Here is a 27,649-nt window from a genome sequence, read left to right on the forward strand (position 1 = left end):
CAGTTGGTTAAACGTCTGCCGACAGCTCGGGTAATGATCCTGGGATCCTGGGATCCAGCCCTGCATTGGCCTCCCTGCTCAGTGGAGAATCTGATTCTCCCTCTCCCTCTGCTGCTCCCCCTGCTTGTTCTCTCTTTCAGTCTTGTTCTCTCTGTCAAATAAATAAATAAAAATAAAAACAAAAATTACCTTTCTGTGAAATGCCTGGTCTTTATTAAACTAATCCTTTTTATTTGTGTTTTACAATGTTACTATCTCTTTTTTTCTACTGTAGCTTGAAATTTTGACAAACTTGGCAAATGAAGCCAACATATCAACTCTGCTTCGAGAATTTCAGGTTTGTATACAGTGCTAATTATAAAATAACTTCTAAAACATTTGTTTAGTGTACAGTGAACTATACATCTTTCTCAATTCACAAGTAGGCAATTGTGTTAAATAAAACAGTGATTTGGGACAAGATCGAGAAAAGAAATTTATAAATTTCTACACATAAACATTAACTACAAATTTAAATTTTAAGGGAAATGAAATAGTAGTCCCTTTCATGTTTTCATAGAATTTGAAGGAGTAGTTTATAACTATACTTTTTTATCTTTAAATTATGTTATTGGGAAGGATTCCATATCTCTGTGCTGTCATTATCACTAGTCCATTCCATATTCTGCATTCTGAAAATGGTTTCACTTCTTATCTGGTTGTCCTGTTTAATTGACCTATCACTCTTTTAGATAGTGTCCAAATTGCTCCTGTCATGATGTTTTTTTATCATTGTTTTTGTTTTGTACTTTTTAAAACCATTAATGCTATGGATGGGATGTCTCCCAGCTATGCACCCTTTAAAAAGTATTATTAAAAAAAAAAAGTATTATTCAACAATTACCTCATGGGTATATGCCCTTTAAGATGGAGGGGTCAGCTCTGGACACTTAGTGGTTAACAATAGCAATAGAGGGATCCCTGGGTGGCGCAGCGGTTTAGTGCCTGCCTTTGGCCCAAGGCGCGATCCTGGAGACCCGGGATCGAATCCCACGTCGGGCTCCCGGTGCATGGAGCCTGCTTCTCCCTCTGCCTGTCTCTGCCTCTCTCTCTCTCTCTATCTCTGTGTGACTATCATAAATAAATAAAAATTAAAAAAAAAAAAAGCAATAGAAAACCTAATATTACGAATTGTGTATCTCATCAGCAGTTTTCTTAGTAAAAATATACCACATGCTACACACAAATCAGTTTTTGTTAACTCTCCACTTCTGTGGATTTTTATTTTGTTGCCATTATCCTCCTATATACCTATATTAAATTTCCTTTTAGCTACATAAATATTGTATTTTTTTTACCTAGGGGACCTTATACTTATAACAGGAGTAGTAGAATATTATAGCATGCCTATAATTTATAATTTTATAACTGGATTACTGTACTTTTATGCTATATATTTTTCTAGAAGTATTCCTTATAAACTTAGGATGTTTTAGGATGCCTGGGTGACTTAGTTGGTTAAACATGCAGCTCTTGATTTCAGCTAAGGTCATGATCTCAGGGTTGTGAGATTGAGCCCCAAGTTGGGTTCTGTATTGGGTGTAGAGCCTGCTTAAGATTCTCTTTCCTGGGCAGCCCCGGTGGCGCAGTGGTTTAGTGCCGCCTGCAGCCTGAGGTGTGATCCTGGAGACCTGGGATCGAGTCCCGCGTCAGGCTCCCTGTATGGAGCCTGCTTCTCCCTCTGCCTGTGTCTTGCCTCTTCTCTCTCTCTCTCTGTCATGAATAAATAAATAAAAAAAATTAAAAGAAAAAAAAAGATTCTCTTTCCTTCTCCCTTTGCTCCTCCCCCGCAAATAAAAAATTTTTAAAAAATAAATTAGAATGTTTTGGATACCCAGTCATCTTTTATTTATATATGCCACAAAATACAGTATCTCAAGTAATACATACCTAGAGAACATTAATTGGGTTTGATTTCTATTTCATTTTTATAAATTTGCTTTTTTTTTTTAAGTTTTTTATTTTTGTCTCAGTCTTTCCATTTGTCTCTTTTCTTATTGTATGTAAACTGTTTGGGTGTCCTTTTGCTATCAGCTTCCTGCTATGTTAAGTTTACTGGGGATGTAGGTGGTGCATCTCAGGCAATTTTATAGCATTGTTTAGTTGTACAGAGGTGACACACTGGACCTATTTCAAAATATTGGTGTCTAGCCACTTCATCTAATATTAGGATTTTTAATAAAGTCCATCATTTAGTTAGACTTTCTAATATATTCTTTTTTTATGTATCTACTTTTATCACTGTCAGCATTTGTGCCTTATTTGTGTGGTTTATGGGTTATGTTTATAGGTATGACCAGCTTACTTAAAACTTTTTGAGTAAAACAGAATTTTTCTAAAGACATATAGTTTTTATGTTTTTTTTTAAGATTTATTTATTTTTTCATGAGAGAGAGAGAGAGAGTTAGAAACATATGCAGAGGGAGAAGCAGGCTCTTAGCAGGAGCCTGATGTTGGACTTAATCCCAGATCCCGGGATCACGACCTGAGCTGAAGGCAGCTGCCCAACCGCTGAGCCACCCAGGTGTCCCAAGACATATATTTTTTAATTGAGGAAATTAGGTCATCAGCTAGAAAGTGGTTTAAATACAATCGATCTTTCCTACATGGAACTAAGAGAATTTAATTTTTTTCTTCAGTATTTAATCCTATTCTTGGTACTGCTTTCACAAACAAAATCCATATGGTTTTAGATGTTCTTAGATTTCCTCTTCCATTTGTCATTTTGGCACCATTTAAATATACATCCTCTTTGGTATGTTAAGTAACCATAGTGTTCATTTTACATTACGTACTTCTCATTTGAGGTTCGGAATCTTTTTTTAAAAAATTTCAGTTGAGGGTTGCCTGGTTGGCTTAGTCAATAAAGCATGTGATGCTTGATTTCAGATTGAGACTGAGCTGCACATGGAGAGGAAAGCTTATTTCTAAAAAATAAATAAATAAAAATTCAGTTGAAAATGGGATTTTAAATTTTGTTTACATACATTGTAATATATAAATATGTTATATTTTATACACATAAAGCATGTTCATTTCTATAAACAATAAAAGCTCTTTTTAAATTAGGAAAGTTAGGGCAGCCCGGTGGCCCAGCAGTTTAGCTCTGCCTTCAGCCTGGGGTGTGATCCTGGAGATCCGGGATCAAGTCCCACGTCGGGTTCCCTCCATGGAGCCTGCTTCTCCCTCTGCCTGTGCCTCTGCCTTTCTCTCTCTCTCTCTGTCTGTCATGAATAAATAAATAAAATCTTAAAAAAATAAATTAGGAAAGTTATAATCAAAGTGAAATTCTTTACAGCTATAGTAAATTTTGTGAAGATCTTTTAACTTCCTGTTATTAAGTCAGTGATTTCTTTTTAAGTTTATATAAATACATAGTTTACAATATGTTTTTAAAACATTCTTTTAAAGAAAATCTATTTCAAAAGTCTGGTATTTTGTTACAAACTGAGTATTTTAAAAGTCTATTGGAATACTGCTTATTGTAGCTATTATAGTTTTACTACCATTCAGATACCATTTTGAAAATGTTTGTCATAGTATTTTTGTCCATTTCCTCTTCTCCTAACTTTAGATTTAGTGTCTCTGAAAAAGCAACCCTTTTTTTCATAGATTCACAGATGCTGCTGGTTAAATGAACTGAAACCTCCAAAGAGAGAGTTCTCATCATCTCTTTCAACCTTGCACTTAAACTAATTGCTGTCTTTGGGTGACTGCTCCCTACTATCTGTTTTGGAGTCACAAGCCTCTGTGGCCACAGGTGAATGAACCTGGCTTGAAAATGTGCCTCTTCTATAGGCACATTCTTTAAGTAAAAAAACAAAATTAAATTAAGCTAAGTCATCATTTGGACCTGTTGTGCATATAAATGAGAATATTCATATTATAAAATTTGTTTTTTTTACAAAGCTTAATATCTTTTTGTTTACTTGATATTACCAAAGTATAAACTAATTGAAATGGTATTTTTTAGACCTATGTGAAAAGCCAGGATAAACAGTTTGCAGCAGCCACTATTCAAACGATAGGCAGATGTGCAACCAACATCTCAGAAGTCACTGACACATGCCTCAGTGGCCTGGTATGTCTCTTGTCCAACAGAGATGGTAAGTTGACGATTTAATTTTATTTGCAAGTAATTTATCATTTGGATATTCTTGGCATGATCTTCAAATTGTAACGTTTTCAACATTGCATTTTAGTGTTTCCTGTATGTCAGTAGCATGGTCATGATGAGAGTAGCATTTGATCTTTGAAATACAAAGACATACACGCACACTTTTGTCTTGTTTTAGTAAATCAGATAATAAACTTACAGTATTTTTCCTAAATAGGACTAAGAAAGTATAACTTGTTTATTTCTTTACATTTCAGTCACCTTCATTATACCCTTTCTACAAAGGTTCTATTTTGCTGCTTTTAATGACATGTAAGTCATGTATTTATATTGGTTCACCTGCAGAGGGTGCTAAAAGCAGGCAAATGGCTAAAAGGCATATAACATGGAGAAGTGGCTAGATCAAAAAAGAATGTGTATTATGTACCTTCAAAGGTTTTTTTCCAGAAACTCATCTAATGATTTTATATTCAATATGAAACTTAATTTAAAAATCATCCGTTTGAAACAACTTCGTGTTTTTAAGCCAAACAACACGTAAACATTTTGTAAAACTGGGTAGGTGATAACCAGTGAAATGTATAATCTAGATGTCATACTGTTCTGTGGTAAAATGTCAGTTATTTCTGTGGTATGGCTTTAGAGCAAGTAAAGCCATTTGGGGAAAGATAAATATTGGTCAACTTTCACCTTTATAATAATTTATGTATAGAATTTTTATTATAATTGTATATTTGATTAAAACATTTTTTAGGAAAAGCTCAATTTTCTGTGTAAAATCATTGAAGTTATTTGTGGAATGCTAAGTATAATTATGTCATATTTAGGCATATACAACATAGCGCAAGTTGAAACATAAGAAAATTGATCATTTTACATTTATATTATTTTGTTTTTCACTACAATAACTGTTATCCCTAATTATGAATTCTCAAATGTAGATCTCTTTAGAAAACCATCCATTGTGATAAGCATTTCTAATGAAAACAAACCGAAACAAAATTTTGCCCAATTAGGAGTGATTTTTTACTGTGAACATAAAAATATAAACTTGAACCATGTAAACTTAAGGTAATAAGATGGGTAGAACATTTTTCTACATTCAGTATTAAAACTAAATAAGTTGCAACAAACATTTCAAGGAAATAGATTTTTTTTTAAGTTTACTATAAAATGTAACTAGAGAAGATTAGGATGCTAAATGGCATTCATTTTACCTATATCTACTTCTCATTTTACCTCATCTACTTTACCTATATCTACTTCCCTTTTGTCTCTATTTCTGTGTCACACATTAAAATGTGAGTTGAAAAACCTGTTTTATTTCCTGTATCTTAATAATAACTTTCTTCTTGATTGTATATGAGACATTTCTTGGAAAAATATTTCCAGAACCTTAGGGATTATGAACCAGGATTTACCAGGGTAATTATTTTAAAATTTAGTTGCATATGAAAAATACTACAAGCTAGTTAGTATACTCAGTGGTTCTTTTAAATACAAAGTATATTATTTAAGGTTTCTGAATTCTAGTTTTTGACCATTTTTTCTCATGTGAAATTTTCAAGTTGTGGATTTTAAAGCAATTATCTCTACTTCAGCTTTGTAAATTTCTTGAAAGTATTTTTTATTGACTTTGATTTAAAAGATGAATATTCTACCCTAGTAGTACTTTGAAGGGAAGAGTAGATTGTTTTATAATTAGATTATGGGAGACTAATATAATCTATATTCACTCTTAAAAGTAGGAAGATTTACTAATTTAAACTCTGATATTTTGATGTTTAGGATTTTGTTTTTGGTAAATCAAAACTGTCATTATAACAATGGCCTTTTTCCCTGCAGTTTGAATATTTTAGAAACTTAAATTGTCCATATTTTGGTTGCATAATCATCATTAGCCTATAGTGTCTCGTTCTTAATTCTTTTTCATATGTGCTGTACTTTTGTAGTTTGAAAACCTCATTAAAAGTGGTAAAACAGGGGGGCATTCCTGGGTGGCTCAGCGGTTTAGCGCCTGCCTTTGGCCCAGGGCGCGATCCTGGAGTCCCGGGATCGAGTCCCACATCGGGCTCCTTGTGTGGAGCCTGCTTCTCCCTCCTCCTGCTTCTCTGCCTCTCTATGTCTATCATAAATTAATAAATCTTTAAAAGAAAAAAAGAAGTGGTAAAACAGGGGCGCCTGGGTAGCTCAATCAGTTAAGCATCTGCCTTCGGCTCAGGTCATGATCCTGGGGTCCTGGGATTGAGCCCCTCAAGCCCCATGGAGGGCTCCCTGCTCAGTGGGTTGTCAGCTTTTCTTTGTCCCTCTGCTTCTCCCCCCACTCATGTTCTCTCTCAAATAAATAAAATCTTAAAAAAAATGTAGTAAAACAAATAAGGAGAATATTTATGTTAAAATCAGTAATATTAAAGAAAGTAATAATATTTTTAACTTTAAAATGACCAATCCGGACAACAGAGCTCCTTTCTTCTATTAAAAGATCTGCTTTTAGGAATAGGTGTCAAGAATGAGGTCTCAGTTTCTTTAAAATCTATATAGTCTTTTGAGGTTCTAAGGATCTGTGATTTTTGATATTAATACAAATATCTCATCATCTGTTCAGATAATGTATCTTAAAACCTTAGGGAGGGAACCCTGGGTGGTGCAGCGGTTTAGCGCCTGCCTTTGGCCCAGGACGCGATCCTGGAGACCCGGGATCGAATCCCATGTCGGGCTCCCGGTGCATGGAGCCTGCTTCTCCCTCTGCCTATGTCTCTCTGCCTCTCTCTCTCTCTCTGTGGGACTATCATAAATAAAAAAACAAAAAACAAAAAACAAACCTTAGGGACAGCAGTTAGACTCCATTGTTTTTTCCATATATTTAACACATTCTTTTTAGATCTGTAGGGGTTTTTTTGTTTGTTTGTTTTTAATGTAACTGACTTCTCCTTTGACACGGAGAGGACTTTTCTAGGCAGACTTGAAGCTTGCCTAAAATAGTTTGGTATCACTATCTAAGATTAATTTGACAAATTTCTCAAGGACCTTTATGAGAAATTGCATATGTGCATTTCATCTGGCTTAGGATAATTTAATTGTCTAAGGTAATTTACTTCTGGTAACCTATTAGCAAAATTTGCTTGTCTGAATAACTTTACCGTCAATTGTAAACTAAAAGGATTGGGGCAGAGGACTATTTTTGTTGTTGTTTCATTTAGTTTTACATAATTCAATAAATATTTATTGAGAACTGGAATACATTGGGGGTAATTAGTATATGTTGAATAGCTAAATAAGATACTCATTCAGCCTATAAAAGGTTCCTGCATTTACAGAGTTAACAGTCTAATGAAAGGAGACAGTAATATAAAACAAGTATATTATAGTTCTGTGTATTGACCACTTACTCTGTTGTGAGCTATCTGCTAACATGCAGAACTACACTACCTGTGTTTGAAAGTTAATGCTGTCTTGAATAAATTACTCAATCTCCCTGTGCTTCAGATTCTTCATTTGTAAAATGAGGATAATAGTAGACCGTAGTAACCTTGAAGACAATGCTAGGTGAAATAAACCTGCCACAAAAAGCCAAATATTGAATGATTCCGCTTTGTGGAAATAGTCAAATTCATAGACTTAGAGAGTGGAATGCAAGTAGCCAGTGGTGGAGGAAAAGGGAACCCAGGGAATTACTAAACAGAAAACATAATGTTTCATTTAAGCAAGTTGAATAAGCTCTAGAGATTTGCTGTACAATATTATACCTATAGTCAACATTAATGTAACTACATTTTGTTATGAGGGTAGATCTCATGTTAGGTGTTCGTACCAAAATGAAATTAAATTTTAAAAATTGGGCTATACATCTTAGAGTAAGGACCATGAGGACAAGGCAGAAGCCAGGAAAGGTCCAGAATACAGAATCATTTTTTTGCTTCTGGTAGAGCAGCACCACAGTCCTGTGGTCTCTGAAAAATAGGGAATAGCATAAAGGAAAAGTAGGGTAGGATTACGTGAAGGGATGAGAAGGCACACGGGTGAGGCCGAATAGGACTCCTGCCAGAGATGTCCAGGTCCTTATGTTCAGAACCTATGAATATGCCACCTTCCATGGCAGAAGGGACTTTGCAGATATGATTAAGATTCTTGAGATGGAGACCAGAAGGGTCCTTAGGGAAGGAGGGAAGTCAAGAAAGTCATGTCTGAAGCAGAGCTTGGAGCGATACCATTGCCAGAATGGGGCCTTGAGCCGAGGAATATGGACAGCCTGTAGAAGCTGGAAAAGGTAAAGAGTGGATTTTCTCTTAGAACCTCTGTAGAGATGTAGTCATGTTGATATCTTGCTTTTAGCCCCATAAAGGTTAAACTGTTAACTTCTGACTCTAGAACTGTGTGATGCTAAATTTGTATTGTTTGAAGCCACTACATTTGTGGTAATTTATAAGAACAATAGGAAAGGATATAGCATTAAAGGATAAATGATGCTAAATATATATTTTAACTATAGCTAATCCTACCTCTCGTGTATAATAAAAGTAATGCAGTATTTTTTTCTTGGCCTAGTTTTGCAATAATATGTTTTAAAAATAAAAAATACTCTGGTTTCTTAAAATCATATTTACCATATTCTACTTTGCATATTCATTACTTTTAATTTTTCTTACTAAAGTATAAGTTTGAGAAAGTCAGGATCTTAATCTTTGTTTTCATCAAAGGTCAAAGTGGTGGTCTTTGTGTAAGTAATAGTTGCACCTCTTAGAGTTTAGAGATGAATGGTACATTCTGAATTCTGGACAAAGTCCTGTAAATCTAGTGCATTTCCTCTCTTCATCTTTAAAATCATGAGGATAAGGTACCTACTATATGTTACTATTAGAAGAGAAAGAAATTTATCATACCATAAACTAAACCGTATAACCTTCATTTAACCTTCTGGAGAAAGAGGTACAGTTTGAAAAAATGTATGTTTAATGATTAGAATCATAAAAATTTTACATGTATTCTTAAAGGGAGCTCGATAAGATATATTTCAGAGAAAATAATAATACAAATCATGGTATTTCCATTATAATATTAAAAATAAACCTTTGTTTATTTGTTATATGCCAGGGGAATCTCTTAATGTCCATGAAGCCCTATTAATAAAAAAAAAATGTCAAAATAATAAAGGCATTGTTGACTTACTTATTTGACATCAGTAGCATTGATAATTGTTTATATAAGATTCATTCCATACATAAGTTTAGGTGCTCTGGCTAACTGGGTTACAATTCTCTGCTGGTGCCACCAAAAATGTAATTCTGGACCAGTGATTAGCAACTTCAGTGTGATAACTCAATCCCAGAATCCCAGTTTCAGGATCTGCTTCCTTAGAGCCACTCCTAGGACCAATTACTATATTAGTTAAGGCCCTGGCAAGAAACAGATGGTACACTTAAAAAGGATGATTGAAGAGAATTTAACAAAGGAACTATTTATAAGGTATGGGCAGGATCAAGAGAAACCAAGAAGGTATGATGTAAAACTCTGGGACTAACAGGCTAGTGATAGTGGGAAACCCCTTTATCATATCTAGAATTGAAGGGAAGGGGTGTGAGGTGTGAGGAGTGGGAGCAGTTACCAGACTCAGCAGGTGAGAGCCATTCCAGAAGAATTGAAACTATCAATAGATGAATGCATACACTACCAGGTAGACCTGGCAGTAGAGAGATCCAGGATAGTAAATGCAATCTCCTTCTGCCCTTTGATCTGCTGGTGCTTCCTATTAGCTAAACATAGCTGGAAGCTAGGGACAAGGGAGTTTGGTTGATGCAATCTGCAGAGATCAACCTCTAAGGGCACAGAGTGGGTCAGGAAAGTCAGAGAGTGGATTCACCAGGCAAATGGAGAGAATCCACCACATAAGTGTACTAATTCTGGCTCTGAAGTCAGGCTATTTCTATAGTAACACCTTTCTTACTATTAATGATTCACACAACTGATGATCCTTAGTACTCGTATTTTGTACATACCACTTACGGAATTTTTTTTAGTTTGGTGAGCAGCAAAATCTATCCGCCCTCCCTTGGCTCTTCTGATTCAAGGATCCAGGCATTGGAAAGGGATATTAGAAACTAGGAGGTAACAACAGAAGTTAGAAATTAAAGTATAATCTTCTGCTTAAGAAATGTTCACCCCCAACATTTGGAAATATACTTGTAGTTATAGTTCTCACCTAGTCATTTAAAACATGTAGAATATTTTGCATTTAAATTGCATTAAACATATCTAATATGAATAATTTCTATCTTTTCCAGAAATAGTTGTTGCTGAAAGTGTGGTTGTTATTAAGAAATTACTGCAAATGCAACCTGCACAACATGGTGAAATTATTAAACATATGGCTAAACTCTTGGACAGTATAACTGTGAGTACCAATTAATAGGTCTTTCCTAAATTTAACTGGATTTTAGTCAATAATAGTGTTAAAATAAGTGGACATCTTAAAGTCTACTGGCTAAGAGCTTAACTGTTTGGATTCAAATTATGGTTCTAAGATTTTACACTGTTGTGGAAGGGAATTACAAATTGAAATGCAATAAATGCTGTAGTGTTAGATTGGAAATGGAGATATCAATGTGAACTTCATGGGTTTTATATTCGAGATATGTGTGAGTGTATAAATGCATGTATGTGTGTCCACACACATTTAAGTGTGCACATATGAATGCAAATATTACTCAATATATACAAACATCTATTTCTTGGAGAGGGCCTGCATGCAATAATACCAAATACAAATAAGCACATCTAGTTGCCTAGATCTTGTTTTTTTTTAATTGAGATATAATTTTATACCGTAAAATTCACTCACATAATTTAACAGTTGTTGGTATATTCATAAAGTTGTGCAACCATCACTACTATGTAATTCCTGTACATTTTTATCATTCCAGTAAAAGAATCCTGTGGCTCAAACTGATCCTTCCCTTTCTCTAGCCCTTAACAACCACTAATCTACTTTGTCTTTATGGATTTGCTTATTCTGGATGTTTCATATAAATAGAATCATACGTCAAGTGGCCTTTTTTGTCTGGCTTCTTTAACTTACCATGTTTTCAAGGTTTGTGCATGTTCTAAAATGTAGTACTGCATTCTTTTTGGTAGACCTTGGTTTTTAAATTGCATTCACCCCTCAAAGGAACCAGGTCTACTTAGAGAAATGGCTGATTTTAAAGCTAGGGCAAAGAAAGGAAAAGATGATACTGCAACATCTTGTTGGGCTAAAAAAGCAAGGAAATGTTCACAGAATGATAGAGATGTGTCAGAAAGACACAAAAGCCAGCTTGAAGGGGCTCCCAGTGGCCAATTTGGAAAACAAAATAAATTGTAGTAAAAGGATTATGGCCTAATGAATAGGGTAAGAATTTCTTGAGGCCACAGTGGAATGAATGAATGAATGAATGAAGGGAGAAAGGTAAGCTCTTTCTTACAATGCAAAACTAATAAATGTAGAAGGAATGATGGAATTAGAATATTACCATTTGCATACCATCACAATAATGATTGAGGTAAGAATCATTAACAAATGCTAAAAAGTAGGGGTGAAAGTTTGAGTAGCCAGAGGTTATTTGTACAGTTTCAACGTATATAACATTACAAAGCATAAATTAGTGACTTTTGATTTACGATGGAGAAACCTAGCAGATTCTACCTGAACCAAATGAACATAGTTTACATTGCCAGCAATAGGATCAAATACCTTCTGATATGATATAGTGAATAGATCAGGTCTGTTGACTTCTTGCCAAAAGTGAATGGCTTAAATATAATCAAGATGAAACATGAGACAAACCCAAGTGAGGGTATACTGTGAAATAACTGGCTTGTACTCTTTAAAATGCCAAAGAAAAAAAGAGATTAAAAGGATATGACAACTCTATGCAACACATAAATTTGGGTTTTCTTTTTCTGTAATGGATTTGGTGGGATTTGATAGGACTAAATGGCAAAATCTCAAAATCTGTAGATTAGGTAATAGTATTTATTGCTTCAGTGTTTAAAATTCCTAATTTTTAAATCACTTTACTGTAGCAATGTAAGAACATTCCTTTTATTACAAAGTTTACAATAAAGTATTTTGATGTTTAAGGATAAATCCTCAATTTTTATCAATTTAGGAAACAAAATATCTGTGCATATATAGAACACCAAAAGCAAGTGTAGTAAAATGATGACATTTGAGGAATCTGGGTGAAGAGTACAAAAGTTCTTTTTATTCTCTCAGCTTTTCCATAAATGTGAAATTCTGCTTAAAAAATTAAAAAATAAATGTTAATTTTTTTCTACCACTTTCCAGCTCTGTTTTTACATTAAAATCTCCATACTTTATTTTTTAAAAAAGGTTTTATTTATTTATTCATGAGATACACAGAGAGAGAGGCAGAGACATAGGAGAAGCGGGCTCCCATTGGAGAGTGTGATGTGGGACTTGATCCCAGGACCTGGGATCACATCCTGAGCCAAAGGCAGATGCTCAACCACTGAGCCACCCAGGTGCCCAAAATCTCCATACCTTAAAAATAAAAATATAAATTAAAAAAAAAAAACAAAACCTCCATACTTTTCCCATCTTAAAGTGGTGATAGTAAAAACAAACCTAATATTTTGTGCATACTACATTAGTTGATATTAATGTATGATATTAATTATATTAATTAATGATATTAATGCTCTTAATATTTCCTGGCATATTAATAATTAATTAATGATATTAATGCTCTTAAGAATATTTCCTGGCACCTAGTGGTACTACATAAGTGTTTGCGGTCTTTATTATTTAGGTCCTATTTCTTTCTCTTTTTCCAATTTTATTTCCAGTTTTCAAACTCCTCAGTCTATCTCAGTCTGATTTTGACTCCACTTTCCAGGGTCATTGACTGTCTTCAGTGGAAAATTTACTGTTGATGTCCTTCATGGTCTTTTGTTAGCATTTGACTTCACATACTGCTTCTTCCCTTTTGGAAACATTTTCCATGGCTTCTTTCTGGTTTTTCTTCAAACTCCTCTCCATTGTGGGGATCCCTAGATGGCTCAGCGGTTTAGGGCCTGCCTTCAGCCCAGGGCATGATCCTGGAGTCGTAGGATCGAGTCCCACGTCAGGCTCCCTGCATAGAGTCTGCTTCTCCCTCTGCCTGTGTCTCTTCCTCTCTTTCTCCATGTCTCTCATGAGTAAATAAATAAAATCTTTAAAAAAAAAAAACCAACAAAAAACCTCCATTGTGTTTGCCCTTCACTATGTCTGTCCTTTCAATCCTGATTGAAGTTTTTTTTTTTTTTTTTTTTTTTCAATGTTGGTTAAGGTTTAAAACTAATGTTCTATAACAGAGTTGTAGTTTAGGGGGAAAATATATTATTTTCTTCTTTGAAGATGTGGTAATGTATACTCTAAATCTGTTCGGAGGGATTATATTCGTGTGGAGTTTCTTTTAAAGATTTTATTTATTTATTTGAGAGAGAGAGTCAGGGGCCGGGGAGAGGGAGAAGCAGACTCCCCACTGAGCAAGGAGCCCCAGGCGGGGCTCAATTCCAGGACCTCAGACGAAGGCAGACATTTAACTGACTGAACCACCCAGGCACCCATGTTGTTATGATTTAAGGCAAGGTGAGGAGTCTGTGTCAGGACCAATTTTTAATAATCGCTGCTGGCAAAATTTTCTTTCCCTCAGGGTGTTAATAAAGCCTCCAGGGCAGTTGTATGTTTATCTTAAAGCTAAGAATAAGACTCACAGGAGTCTTTTGGCATCTGAGCTCCCACCATATCTCGCACCATAGTTCCTTTATCTTTATATCTACTCTTATTATTGATTCTAATTATTGAAGCCAGGACTTCTCAGGGACTGTGTATGAGAAGTATAGGAATTAAGACAGTAGATTTGATATTAGCAAATTTAGTAAGTTTAAAATCATACCAACTGTCTTTTCTGATCACAGCAGTGGTCAGAATCTAGAAATCAAAAATAAGAGGAAAGTGAAAGGATGGATGTACAAATATGTGGAAGCTAAATCACACTCTTCTAAACCATTAAGTCAAAGAGGAAATCAAAAGAAAAAAATGGTCTTGAAATAAGTGAAAATGAAAACACATCAAATATTCTGGTGTGCAGCAAAAGCAGTTTTGAGAGAAAAATTCATAGCAATAAACACACATACTAAGAAATTAGAAAGATCTCAAAAAACAACCTAACTTTACATCTCAAAGAACTGCATATATGGGATCAGTAAAACTAAGAGCTGGTTCTTTGAAAAGATAAGCAAAACTGACAAACCTTTAGCTAGACTAAGGGAAAGAAAGAAAAAATAAAATTAGAAATGAAAGAGGAGATAACTGATACTACAGAAATACATAGAATTATGAGACTACTCTAAACAATTATATGTCAACAACTTACATAATCTAGAAGAAATGAATGCCATTTCTAGAAATACACAACCTATCAAGAGTGAATCAGAAAGAAAGAAAATTTGAGCAGAACAATAACAAAGAGATTGAATTAATAATAAAAAAAATTCTCGACATAAAAATGTCCACAACTGAAGCACTTCACTGCAGAATTCTACCAAACATTTAAAGAAGAAATTAATACCAATCCTTCTCAAACTCTTCCAAAACATTGAGTGGGGGGAAACACTTCCAAACCTATTCTGCAAGGCCAGCGTTACTTTGATACCAAAAGCAAACAGGATACCACAAAAAAACTGTAGACTTTTATCCCTGATGAATATAGATGGGAAAAATTTCAGCAAAATATTAGCAAACCAAATTCAAGAACACTTTAAAAGGATTTACACCATGACCAAATGGGATTTATACACAAATCAATAAATTCAGTACACTTCAGTAAGGTGAAAGACAAAAATCACGTGATTATCTGGATAGAGTCAGGAAAAAGCATTTGACAAAATACAACATCCTTTCATGATAAAAACCCTTAACAGATTGGTTGTAGAAGGAACATATCTCAACATAAGGAGGGTTGTGTATGACACACCTACGGCTAAGATTCTGATAGTCAGTAAAGAAAAATTGGAAACTATTTCCCCTAAGATCAGGAGCAATGCAAGGATAGGCTGATATGATCCTATATATAGAAAATCCCAAGTCAGTCCAAATACTATTGGAATTAATCAGTGTTTTCAGTTACATGGTGGGATACAAAATTAACATAGAAACATCAGTTACATTCCTTTACACAGATAAAGCATCTGAAAGAGAAATAAAACCATTCCATCCACAGTAGCATCAAAACAATAAAATGAGTAGGAAGCAAATTTTGACAAGAAAGTAAAGATCTGTATAATGTAAAGACAACCCATGTTCATGGATCAAAAGGATAAATATTGTTAAAATGGCCATACTTCTCAAAGCCATCTACAGATTTAATGTGATCCCCATCAAAATACAAAAGTCATTCTTCACAGAAGTAAAAGAAACAATCCTAAAATTTGTATGGAACTGCAAAAGACCCCAATAGCCAAAGCAAGCCTGAGAGAAAAGAACAAATCTGGAGGTATCATACTCCCTGATTTGAACTATACTACAAAGCCATAGTAATAGAAGCAATATTATACTGGCACAAAGATAGAAAGACAAGCAGAACAGAATAGAGAGCCTGAAATTAAACCCTGGCATATATGGTCAACTAATATTCAACAAGGGAGCCAAGAATACCCAACAGGGAAAGGATAGTCTTTCAACAAATAGTGCTGGGGAAACACATGCAGATCAAGGAAATTGGATCACTGTCTCACTGCACTCACAAAAATTAACTCAAAATGGGTCAAAGACTTAAATATAAGACCTGATACCATGAAACTCCTAAAAGAAAACATAGGGAAAGGAGTTCATTAATATTAGTTTTGGCAGTGACTTTTTGGGTATGACATCAAAACCACAAACAACATCAACAAAAAATTAACAAGGGACTACATCGCCTCCCAAATCTGCAGAGCAAAAGAAGCAATTAACCAGGGGCACCTGGGAGTGGGACAATTAACAAAATGAAAAGACCTACACAATGAGAGAATTTTTGCAAATCATATATTGGTTAAGGGGTTAATATCCAAAATGAACATGAAACTTAGTCAACTCAAAACAATATGTAAATATCAAAATAATAGACTGTGTACCCTAAACTTATGTAGTATAACATATCAGACTTACTCAGTTAAAAAGAAAAGACTGAAAACCTGATCACTTGGGTTCATATTTCATCCCTACCTTTTACTGGCTTTGAACTCATACAACTTACTTGACTTTCTGTGCTCCAGTTATCTCATCTGTAAAATAGGGACAGTAGTGATAATAACTTCACAGATCTATTTTGAGAAATCAGTGATCAATGTGCTTAATAGAACAGTGCTTAGTGTAAGCTATTATGTTCATGGTTATAGTTCATGTGTCTGAAGAAGACAACTTTGCAAGATAGATTCTATTAGTATTCCCATTTTACGTATGAGAAAACCAAAGCACAGAAAGGTTAAGTAACTTGCCCAGAGTCACATAGCTATTAAGTCTGCTTTCTTAACCAATGTATCATGCTTTATCTTTCTTCATTTCTAGTGTCTCTTTTTTTTTTAAGATTTTATTTTATTATTTATTCATGAGAGAGAGAGAGGGAGGCAAAGACACAGGCAGAGGGAGAAGCAGGCTCCATGAAGGGAGCCTGACGTGGGACTTGATCCCAGAACTCCAGGATCATGCCCTGGGCCGAAGGCAGGCGCCAAACCGCTAAGCCACCCAGGGATCCCCTAGTGTCTCTTTTTTATATTCAATTCCTTGCCTACTTACTGACCTGGTCATGATTTTATTACTGTTTCCTTTTGCTTCCTAGAAATCATTGACAAATTGCACATTAGATTGACATGGTCCATGTTTGTCCAAATGTGAAACAGATGTTTAATGTTGTCAGTTATCTCTTGGTAGGAAATGAGAGATCTTTTTCCTCAGGTCCATTGAGATGAACATCCAGCATCTCTGAAATAAGCATCAAATTTCAGATATTTCAGTCATTGTAAGAACCACAGATATTCCTACACATACCTTTTAGGGAGATGATAACTCCCTCTAGTAAGTAAGAACTACTTTTCTAACCAACAACTAATGAATCAAAGTGGGAAACTCTAGATAGAAGACAATAAAGATGCATACATGTGCATAAATGTATACACATGCATATATATACACACATACATATATACACACGTATTATTGAATTTATAAGGATAGTCTAAGAATATCTAACAGAAGTGCTAAATGAGAACTCTTGATGAAGAATGCACAATATAAGGGAAAATCTAATCAGGAACTAAAAATATTGAACTATCTTAGAAAACCAGGGGTAGGGATCCCTGGGTGGCGCAGCGGTTAGCGCCTGCCTTTGGCCCAGGGCGGGATCCTGGAGACCCGGGATCGAATCCCATGTCGGGCTCCCAGTGCATGGAGCCTGCTTCTCCCTCTGCCTGTGTCTCCGCCTTTCTCTTTCTCTCTGTCTGTCTCTCTCTGTGACTATCATTAAATAAATAAATAAATAAATAAATAAATAAATAAATAAATAAATAAATAAATAAATAAATAAAAAAGAAAACCAGGGGTAGAATGAGATTGGAGCAGAAAGTATGTGAAGGTAAGGTGAAAAAAGATTATGTTGGTGAAAACAGTGAATTTTGGTGGGGGAAATAGTTATACTTTGTTTATGAGGAATGGCAGAAAAATGTGTGTCTGATCATGATAAGGAAATAGGAAGGTGGAAGTCTGTATTCCTGAACATCTTGTGCTAGGTAAACTTGTGTTCATCTTGTTAGAAAGAGAGGCAACTACAAGAAATATTCAGGCTTTGAGATGAATGTAGCTGCTTACAAAACCTCTGACTGTGAATGAGACTGTATATATATCAACAGACTTCATACTGTCCTAGAAGAAAGATTTTTTTGCATTTGACTATATCCTTTTCTGGAGCTAGAAGATAGTTTTTTATTGTATTGACTTTCTCTACAATAGTTGTTGAAATATTAGCCAAGAAAATACCTTCCTAGAGATCTATATAGCAAAGCCTTTGTTTTGTTTGTTTTTGTCAGGTGAATTTTAGTAGAATATGGAAGTATGATAGGAATTTCAAATTCATAAGGGAGAGAAAAGGGAAACAAATGTAAAATAAATAATAAAATTTTTAAAATAAAGTAAGATGGAAGAGTAAAAATCAAGTACATCCTACCCTACATATGAATGGACTTAATTCTCTCATTTAAAAACTTTCAGATTGGAGTCAAAAATGAAAGTTAGCCATTTATAATTGTAACACCTTAATCAAAGGGGTAAAGATTGAAAAAAGAAGATAGGAAAAGAGATATTAAATGAATATGAACAAGAAAGATTAAAATTAATTAAAAGCAGTAAAACAAAAATGAACATTATAAAATGGAAAAATCCCGATTTACAAAGAAACAGATGCATAAAACTACATGCATACAAAAATATGGCAACCAAATAAATATATAAAGGAAATATATATATTTCCAAATATATGAAGGAAAAATCTGTTAAAAATGCAAGGAGAAATTGGTGGATGACTTTAATATACTTCTCTCATATTAGATATACCCAGCAGATTTTTAAGTAAGATATAGATGTAAGGACAAAGAGTATTATAAAATAGAATAAATACTTGATTCAGTACTATAGGTAAAATTTTATCTCTCGAACAGATAATACCCATTTTTATGGATGTGTTCATAAAACATTTCAAAAAATCAGGAATGTACTTGGACATAAAATTTAAAGATTTTATATGTTTTAAACTTAAGCAATAAAATTAGAATTAAATAATTTAAAAGGGTACCAGGCCAGTGTTGATGGAAATACACTTATAGGTGAAAAAAGGTTTAAAGAAGAAAATACAAGCCTTGTATAAAATATAGGAAAATGAAACACTATTCTAAAATGTGTAGGAGGTGGATAAAGTGGCTACTACTACCATTTTTAATGTAAAGAGACCAGAAATAAAAGGATTTGGTAAGAACAATGAAAGCATAAAAGTCTAAAAGGGATCAAAGTTGATTTTATAAAATAGAATACCAAAAAAAAGATAGAATTGATAAATGCATCTTAAATCTGAAACTTCAGAAAGCCAATAAAGCAGAAAATCCATCCTGATTTTTTTTTAAGATTTATTTATTTATTAGAGAGTGTGTCTGAATGCGCAAATCGGGGGAGGAGCAGGGCCCACCATGGGGCTGGATCCCACAACCCTGAGATCATGACCCGAGCGGACATAAAGAATGGGACTTTTAACCAACTGAGCCACCCAGGCCCAGGCACCCTACCCCTCCTGATTTTGATAAGATACAGACACAAAGCAGAAGTGGACAAATTGGGCACATGATTCAAAGGGGGATTCAAATAATTACAAGAGGGACGCTGAGTGGCTCAGTGGTTGAGCGTCTGCCTTTGGCTCAGGGCGTGATCCTAGAGTCCTGGAATCGAGTCCCACATCAGGCTCCCTGGATGGAACCTGCTTCTCCTCCCTCTTCCTATGTCTCTGTCTCTCTCTGTGTGTCTCTCATGAATAAATAAATAAAATATTTAAAAAAAAAACACGAATAATTACAAGAAAACTATAGCAGTTCTGTAGCAAAATTTTGAAATTTTGGAGAATTAAAAGGTAATGGGTTATTAGTATTTACTTAACGTATCTGAGAAAGTTGAAGTGTCTGAAGGTAAGACAAGGAAGAACAATGCAAGATAGTTTGAGATGCATAATCCTAAAAATGATTAGGGATTAAAGGTACATGTTACTCCAGAAGAAGGTGAGTGATGGGGAAAATAGCTGACAGCAGCTTCAAAATCAGGGAAAGGGAGGGACTGAATCCCTAAAATCTCTTTGTCCAAATATTCAAGAGAGCTTTTTACTTAAGAGAGATAACCATGTGTGGAAAAAGAAACAGGGTTTTATTAATCTGACCAAGCACTTGATGACTTAAATGTGCATTAGTGATTCTAAAATGAAAGCTAAACAAGAACTTTTTTCCTGGGCAGCCCCAGTGGTGCAGCGGTTTAGCTCCGCCTGCAGCCCAGGGCGTGATCCTGGAGACCTGGGATTGAGTCCCACATCAGGCTCCCTGCATGGTGCCTGCTTCTCCCTCTGCCTGTGTGTGTCTCTGCCTCTCTCTCTCTATCTGTGTCTCTATGAATAAATAAATAAAATCTTTAAAAAAAAAAAAAAAGAACTTTTCCCCCGAATCTCTCTATATTTCACCCTACCTCCAGGAGTAGTATCTTAAACCAGTTTTTAAAAGAGCCCTCTGGACAGTGGCAGAGGACAAGAGGCCACTGTTGAGCATGTTTCCCTCAGCGCTGAAGCCACTTTATTTATTAGGGTAGAATCCTGGGCTCATCTACCCTACAGGAGGGGTAACAAAAATGATAGCCAGACCTTCCTACTCTGGCCATCTTATCCACAGAACAAGAGATCTAAGGAGGTAGGGAAAGGCCCCACATGCATGTGTGCAGGAGTTGTCAAGAGAATAGCCTCGACCTCTTCTGAAAAGACTGGCTCTTGGAAAAGATTCAGAAGGCCATAAAGGAGCCATTGTACAGTGTGGCAGGAGAACCAGGCCAAAGGAGTAATCCCTTCATGTGATTAATGAATAAATGAGGCCCACTGATGTGAAGTTATTTGTCTCCTTGATATACATGATCTATCTAGGGCCAGAACTAGTCTTTTTGCCTTCATGGCTGGTATTTTTCCTTGTGTAGCTACTTGTTTTGTCTCTGCCCAGTAGCCACATGAACTCTGGATTCAGACTTGTACTTACCGTCTTAGTTCCACCACCAACAGACTGTAAGATGTTGGGCAAGTTTCTGAACCCCTTTGTGCCCCAGTTTCTTTATATATCAAGTGGGAATCAAGCCTACTTTCTCAAGCTTTTGTATTATATAAAAGACTGAAGAAACAGGTGGTCTTAAAACAGTGGCAGTCACGTGAGAACTCAATAGATGTTGGCAATGTAATTTGTTTTTTAAAAGGAACTCAGATTTTGTTGTATTCAAGATTTTTATTACATTTGCTATATATTTATTAAGTGTCATAGTTGAAAATATGAGAACTAAAAGTCAGATTAATTCTATGGTGCTCCTGGTTGGCTCAGTTGGTAGAGCTTCTGCCTTTTACTCAGGTCATGATGCCAATGTGTTGGGATCAAGCCCCTCATGGGGATCCTTGCTTAGCAGGGAGCCTATTTCTCCTCCTTTCTCTTCCTCTCCCTCTGCCTGCTGTTCTCTGTCAAATAAATAAATAAAATCTTTCTTTAAAAATTACATAATTCAACTTTTAAAATTCAGATTGAATACAATAGATTTGTGTTGGTAGTGCTGTCAACTTCTGTTTTGATTGTGAATATTTTATCCTTTGGACTATAATGTGTACTAAAGACTGCTTTTAGAGCAGGTTTCCAGAATAAAATGCATGCTACGTGAAGATTGCTGCTCTACCAGGGTTTCACATATATTCATAAGAGAAGAATTTAAAAATGTAATTTTGTGAAGACTACTGAGTAATATTGAAATAGTACTTTATGTACTCCTTGCGCTGGTGCCTCACTTGAATGTCTGTCATTTCACAAGGTCACTACTCTTTCCCTGCTGCCCCAGCTTAATTCATACTAAAGTGTTAATGCATATTGAGTCCAGATACAGAATATTGAATCTGATTTGCCAGTTGTATGCAGTTTATTTAGATGTTTACTGATTTTGCCTTTGACAAATTTAAATAAAATTGATGTTGCAGAATTTATTTTACACTGTTGCATTGTGCAGCGGCTAGTGTTGAAACACAATAGCTTTTAAATTGAACTGTTTACAGAGTGAGCTGTAAAATCTTTCTAGATGTCTTTCTGTAACTGCTGTGGTCAGCTGAGAATCTTTATTTGTTTTTGCAGGCAAGTTAATGGGTTAGAATGACAGTGGAAACTGCCCTCTCATAGGTTTAAAAAGTGCACTTAACTACTTGATCAGGGCATTTAGAATAAAGAATCAAAGTCATTTACAATCCAGCTTGTCTTTGAAAATATTACAAAGCAGAGGTTCATAATGAAAATATTATGTCTTATGCATATATGTTATTAATTTGTTTATTATTGATACTATTAATACTATTCCATTATTAATGTGTATTTTTAGTTTGGTTTTAGTTCAGTATTCCTGTTTATTCTGTGGTTGAAAAGGCCACGGAGAATAAAAAGTGACCGATTTTCTGCCTTGCTCTTTTTTCATTTGCTTTATATCTTTGAAAGTAGTGATACTGTGAATCATATTGTCAGTGGTGTACAAATAAGAGTCCTGTAACTTAATTGGGAGAAAAAGGTAGGGCTAGAATCTGAAAATCTTTTGATTCTGATTGCAGCCAAATGCATGAAAACATTAGGTTTTTCAGTTTCCTAAGCATTTTAATAAATTGCCATTACCAAAAATTTGGTATAAGTACATTTTTTATTGATATTACTTCTTGTTGTGGGGAAAATTTTTATATGTTTACTTGGAAATATTTTACCTCAGTTCTGGAACCTGTCCACCACTACCACCACCACCACCACCACCACCACCACCACTGTCTTGAGATTTTCATTGTGAGCATTGGAATTTATTGATTCTCATTTTTTCCCAAAGAGTTATATTTTAAATGTGTGCCTTATGAGTGTTTAGAGTGTTTAAATAGTTGTTTTAATCTTAATAATGAATAGGAGGATAAACAATCTCTTAAAACTTTTTGAGATTGTCTTTTTAATTGCAAAAAAGAATTATAACTGTGTTACCAGAAGAAAATTACTTAGAGTGGGATCATGGGTTGGAATATGCCCTAGAATTCTGATTTTTATACCAGCAATATATAATAAAATATTAAAAAAATAAATCTAGCATAGCCAAAATCTGAAGTTGCACATATATTCTTATTTAGAGGTATCTTTCTTGAAGGCAGGCAGCTTGAATTGCTTCATACTAGAAAATTTAATGTACCACTCAATTACTATTCTTTAGCCCAATTTAAAATAATAGATTGGGAGTAAAGTCTTAATGCAGTGTAATCTTTGGAACATTAGAAATAACCTTCTTCTCTCCATAATCAGTATATAGTAAGGATATCAATTTTATCATACTTCATGAATAGATTTATAATAGCATTTATTATGCGTATTATTTATGTGTAGTACTTAAACTTATTACATGAGTTCTGTGATTTCTCTTTAACTAAACTTATTCTGATGTTAAAGATAATGCTATTATCATAATATTTGAAAATACATATTTTGATGTTAAGGCTTTTAGATGATTTCATTTCGCTTCTGGTGACACCCCAACTTAGGAGTGTCTTAATTATTTTATACCATTTCATAAAATGAGTGTTTTGAAAGAATTTGAAGTATGAATATTGTGATAAAATATTAGCTGTGTAAGTGTCCTTATTCTTGCTTTCTTCTTTAAATAAAGTTGTGCCCTGTAGAGCTGTGAAACAATAGTGAAAATATTAGGACTTTATTTGAGGAATTGGAAAGGATTTCATAAAAAGACCGTTATCTCTTCTTGTGATGCTACCTCTTAATGATAGTCATTGGCTTTTTCATTTATTTTAAAAAGCAGATTTTCTATACTAGGTGAAAATGTTCACAAAAACTAATTTACATACCCCTTCAAATCTCTTTTGGAGTAAGAGAGGATACAAATAAACAAATAGTAATAAAACTAATTTGCATACTAAAATGTTGGTCTTAATGGTACTGATGGAAGGTTTCCAATTTGTAGCAAAGCAGTTTTTTAAAAAAAATTATATTGAAATGTACTTTATTAAAAAATACAATGCCAAAATACAGTATTGGACAGATTTATCTTATCTCTATTTATTTTGTTGATGACCAAGTAACAGAACAGGATTCATGATTTTATAAGTAGACCTTGATGATCTTGTCAGTTTTATATATTCCCAGTATTGTAGATGCAAACATATAGAGGATAATAGCAGTTTTGTTTTGGAATCATAGTCTTTCATGAATCTATTCCTTTTTCTCTGTTATCCATTGAATTCTCAAAACATGGTTTGTAGAATCAAAAATCATCTATGATACTTTATAAAATGTAGATTCCTGGGCCCCACAACAGAACTACTATCTTCAACCTGATACTAAAACCTTGCAATTTTAATAAGAATTCTAGATGATACTTATGGGTATTGAGGTTTATTGACCAGTGCCCTAGAGCAGAAGTTAGCAAAACTTTTCTGTAAGTTGCCAGATAGTGAATATTTTCAGCTTTATGGTCTTTGATGCAACAATAGTTGACACCTGAACAATGCAGGGGTAAAGGGTACCAACCCCCTCTCTCCTATAGTCAGAAATCCACGTTTAACTTTTGACTCTCCAAAAACTTAACTTAATAGACTTAACAAAACCTTAACTTAATAAACAAAATAAAATTAATAAACAAAATAAAAAACTTAAAAAATAAAAACTTAACTTAATAGACTACTGTTGACCAGAAGCCTTACAAATAATATAAACAGTTGCTTAACACATACTTCATATGTTACATGTATTGTACCCCAAGTTCTTATAATAAGCTAGAGAATAGAAAATGTTATTATGAAAATCATAAGGAAAATATATTTACAGTCTTATACTGTATTTGTTGAAAAAATCCATAAAAAGGACCCACTGCTGTGTAAACCTGTATTGTTCAAGGTCAACTGTACTTACTGTGCTACTGTAGTATAAAAGCAGCACCAGTAATGCATAAACAAATGGGCATGGGTAGCCATATTTGACCAGAGCTTGCACATCTTTGATAGAATCAAGGTTCTAGACAAAAGGTTTTTTCTCTGTGAATCTTTTCTAAGGCATTATCTCTGAAATCAGTTATAATGGTATTTCTTGGGTGTTTATTTTTTGATTAACTAAAGAAAATGGGTAACTAAAAGAGAACTTCCTGGATATATGTATTACATGAATGGATATAAAACCTTTATCATATTTAAAGCCTTTTCTGTGTTCTCAAGGAGACAGTATGAATATCTTGTTTGTAATTGTATAATTCACTTCTAATACTAGGTTCCTGTGGCTAGAGCAAGTATTCTTTGGCTAATTGGAGAAAACTGTGAACGAGTTCCTAAGATTGCCCCTGATGTTTTAAGGAAGATGGCTAAAAGTTTTACTAATGAAGATGATCTGGTAAAACTGCAGATTTTAAATCTGGGAGCAAAATTGTACTTAACCAACTCCAAACAGGTAAGAGTCTGAGCCTTAGTCTACCTGTGTGACAGCTACTGTTCCCTCTTTACTCTGTTGAAGCAGCTGTGGTCTATGCATGCATTAATTTGTCCATTCAACAGTTACTATGTGTCTGTTTCTATAAGGTTCTTCTACCTTAGAAGGTGGTGCAGAGAGATGACATTCCAGTCTAGTAGTGGAGAAAAACAACAATGAAATAGTAGGCAGTAACCACTGTAATAAAATGTTAAGATACAGCAGAACTTCAGAGGAGAAAGTTATTGAAAGTCTGGTAGTAGAAGGAGGTGAGAGATCAGAGGAAGTTTTGTGAAGGATTAAGACTTTTTTTAAAAAAAAGATTTTATTTGTTTATTTAAGAGAGAGAGCAAGAAAGAGCAAGCACTGGGGAGAGGGAAAAGCACACTCCCTGCTAACCAGGGAGTCTAACATGGGGCTGGATCCCAGGACCTGAGAGGAAAGCAGACACTTAATGGACTGGCCACCCAGGCACCACTAGAATAAGAGTAGAGGAGTGAGAGTCATGAAACAGCTATGTTTGTTGTGAGTTTCTTGTTTATTGATAAAAACACCATGTTAGCTTGATACCCTAAATCCATGTAGTATTGTGAAAGCCATAACACTAGAATTGGCTACTTTAAATGTTATCTAGCTTCCAGGTATTATAAAATTAATACAAAATTAGTATGTTAAGACTGAAAGTAGTTATGTCTTGTAAAACTAAATGAAGGTTGGTTTTCGCCCTCTTTGTAGCTATGAAGAAACAATAATGGAGAGTGATACTTTTTGTTCAGAAGTTGTAGAGTGTATTCCATATCTTTTGAATTTGAAGACAACATACCTTGCACTTAGACATTTTTTCCTTGAGCTATATTATTAAATGAAGTTTTGGAACTCAGCTTCTGAAGAGTTCTGTTGTATATTTTAGAATGAACTTCTAGATAACCACAAATTAACTTCACCACCAACTAGTGAAAGCATAATATTTAGAAAATATACTACATTTTCATAAAACTCACTGTTTTTTAAATGATTAAATATAAAAATAGGTGAATGGCAGTTTCTATAGAGTTGTGCTCTGTTCTCCAATTTCTTTCTCAAGAAAAGGGGTTATGAAAGAATTGGTAAAATAAGCATTAAAGGGTAATTCGTATCACCATCAACTTGGCAGCATTGTTGTTACATGATTCATATGTTTTGGATATGAGACAGAGGCTAAAATGATTTATATCACCTAAATGTAAAAAATTGTCTTCTGTACTTGTTTATTTTAGCTATCTTTAAAGGTGAATTAAAGAGACCAAGCCACAGTGCTCAGGGACTGGTTTGCCATGAAGTGCTGATATTTATTTGTAGATCTGAATGCCCTGTGATACCTCAGTGAGCATTCCAGAATTGTTAATTGAATTATATAGTTATTGGGAATATCTAAGTTAATTGTGTTCATTTGCTTGCTTGAGAAATAATTGAGTAATTAATCTCTTTAATACTTCAAAATATTTTTACCTGGTATGAATTCTAATTGAAAAATAAGTCAACAGTCTACTTTCAGTGTATCAAGTTAGTTCCTCCTGAACTGACCCTCCCATAAAGAACAACTATAAATTCTGGAAAAAAATTAAAAATAACTGCCTGAAGTCTTAGAAGAGTAAAGAAAAGCAGGAAGATCCTGGAGAGGAATTAACAGCTGGAAGAAGGGAATGGCACAGAGTACATTTCCCCACTTTTTAGCTTTTATCCAGAGGACAGGCTATATAGTCTCCACTCTGCACAGGGGCTAAAATTCCAAAACGTCCTTCTGGCCTGATGAAGTAGAGAACATATATCAGGAAAACGATAGACATTGGAAAATTAGGGAAGAATTCAAGAAAGGAGAGAGCCAAAGTGCAGGAGCCTCAAGATCTGTGAATAATTCTGCTCTGGTCTCTGGCTGACCCCTGAACCACACATACACAGGGTAGATTCAGAACCGCATTGCTAAGAATAAAGATACTGAATTAAAATCTGAGCTGCATCAAATAGACAGAATTTGCACTTTAAACTCACCCACATTAATTGCTTGCTAAAATAAACAAAATCAGTACTCAAAATGCATCTGGGTGACTCTGTCAGTTGAATATCAGACTTTAGACTTTGGCTCAGGTCTTGATCTCCAGGTCCTTTGGTTGAGCCCCACATAGGGCTGTACATTCAGTGGGGAGTCTG

The 27,649-nt window shown here is 34.6% G+C and overlaps 1 protein-coding gene across 7 annotated transcripts in view; it reads left to right on the plus strand.

Moving 5' to 3' along the window:
• AP3B1 (adaptor related protein complex 3 subunit beta 1) overlaps positions 1 to 27,649 on the plus strand; it is a 265,282-nt gene that overhangs the window by 120,729 nt on the left and 116,904 nt on the right. For all 7 annotated transcript variants that reach the window (XR_013362344.1, XM_077867315.1, XM_077867294.1 and 4 more), the window contains 4 exons: positions 275 to 337; positions 4,013 to 4,145; positions 10,435 to 10,544; positions 25,268 to 25,444. Coding sequence is in view for 6 of the 7 variants with exons in the window: in XM_077867315.1 (XP_077723441.1) it covers positions 275 to 337; positions 4,013 to 4,145; positions 10,435 to 10,544; positions 25,268 to 25,444 (483 nt within the window). In the remaining variant the exon portion in view is untranslated. The remainder of the gene's footprint in view (positions 1 to 274; positions 338 to 4,012; positions 4,146 to 10,434; positions 10,545 to 25,267; positions 25,445 to 27,649) is intronic.

The sequence above is a fragment of the Canis aureus genome, chromosome 2 (genome assembly GCF_053574225.1).
Source record: "Canis aureus isolate CA01 chromosome 2, VMU_Caureus_v.1.0, whole genome shotgun sequence".
Classification (NCBI taxonomy): domain Eukaryota; kingdom Metazoa; phylum Chordata; class Mammalia; order Carnivora; family Canidae; genus Canis; species Canis aureus.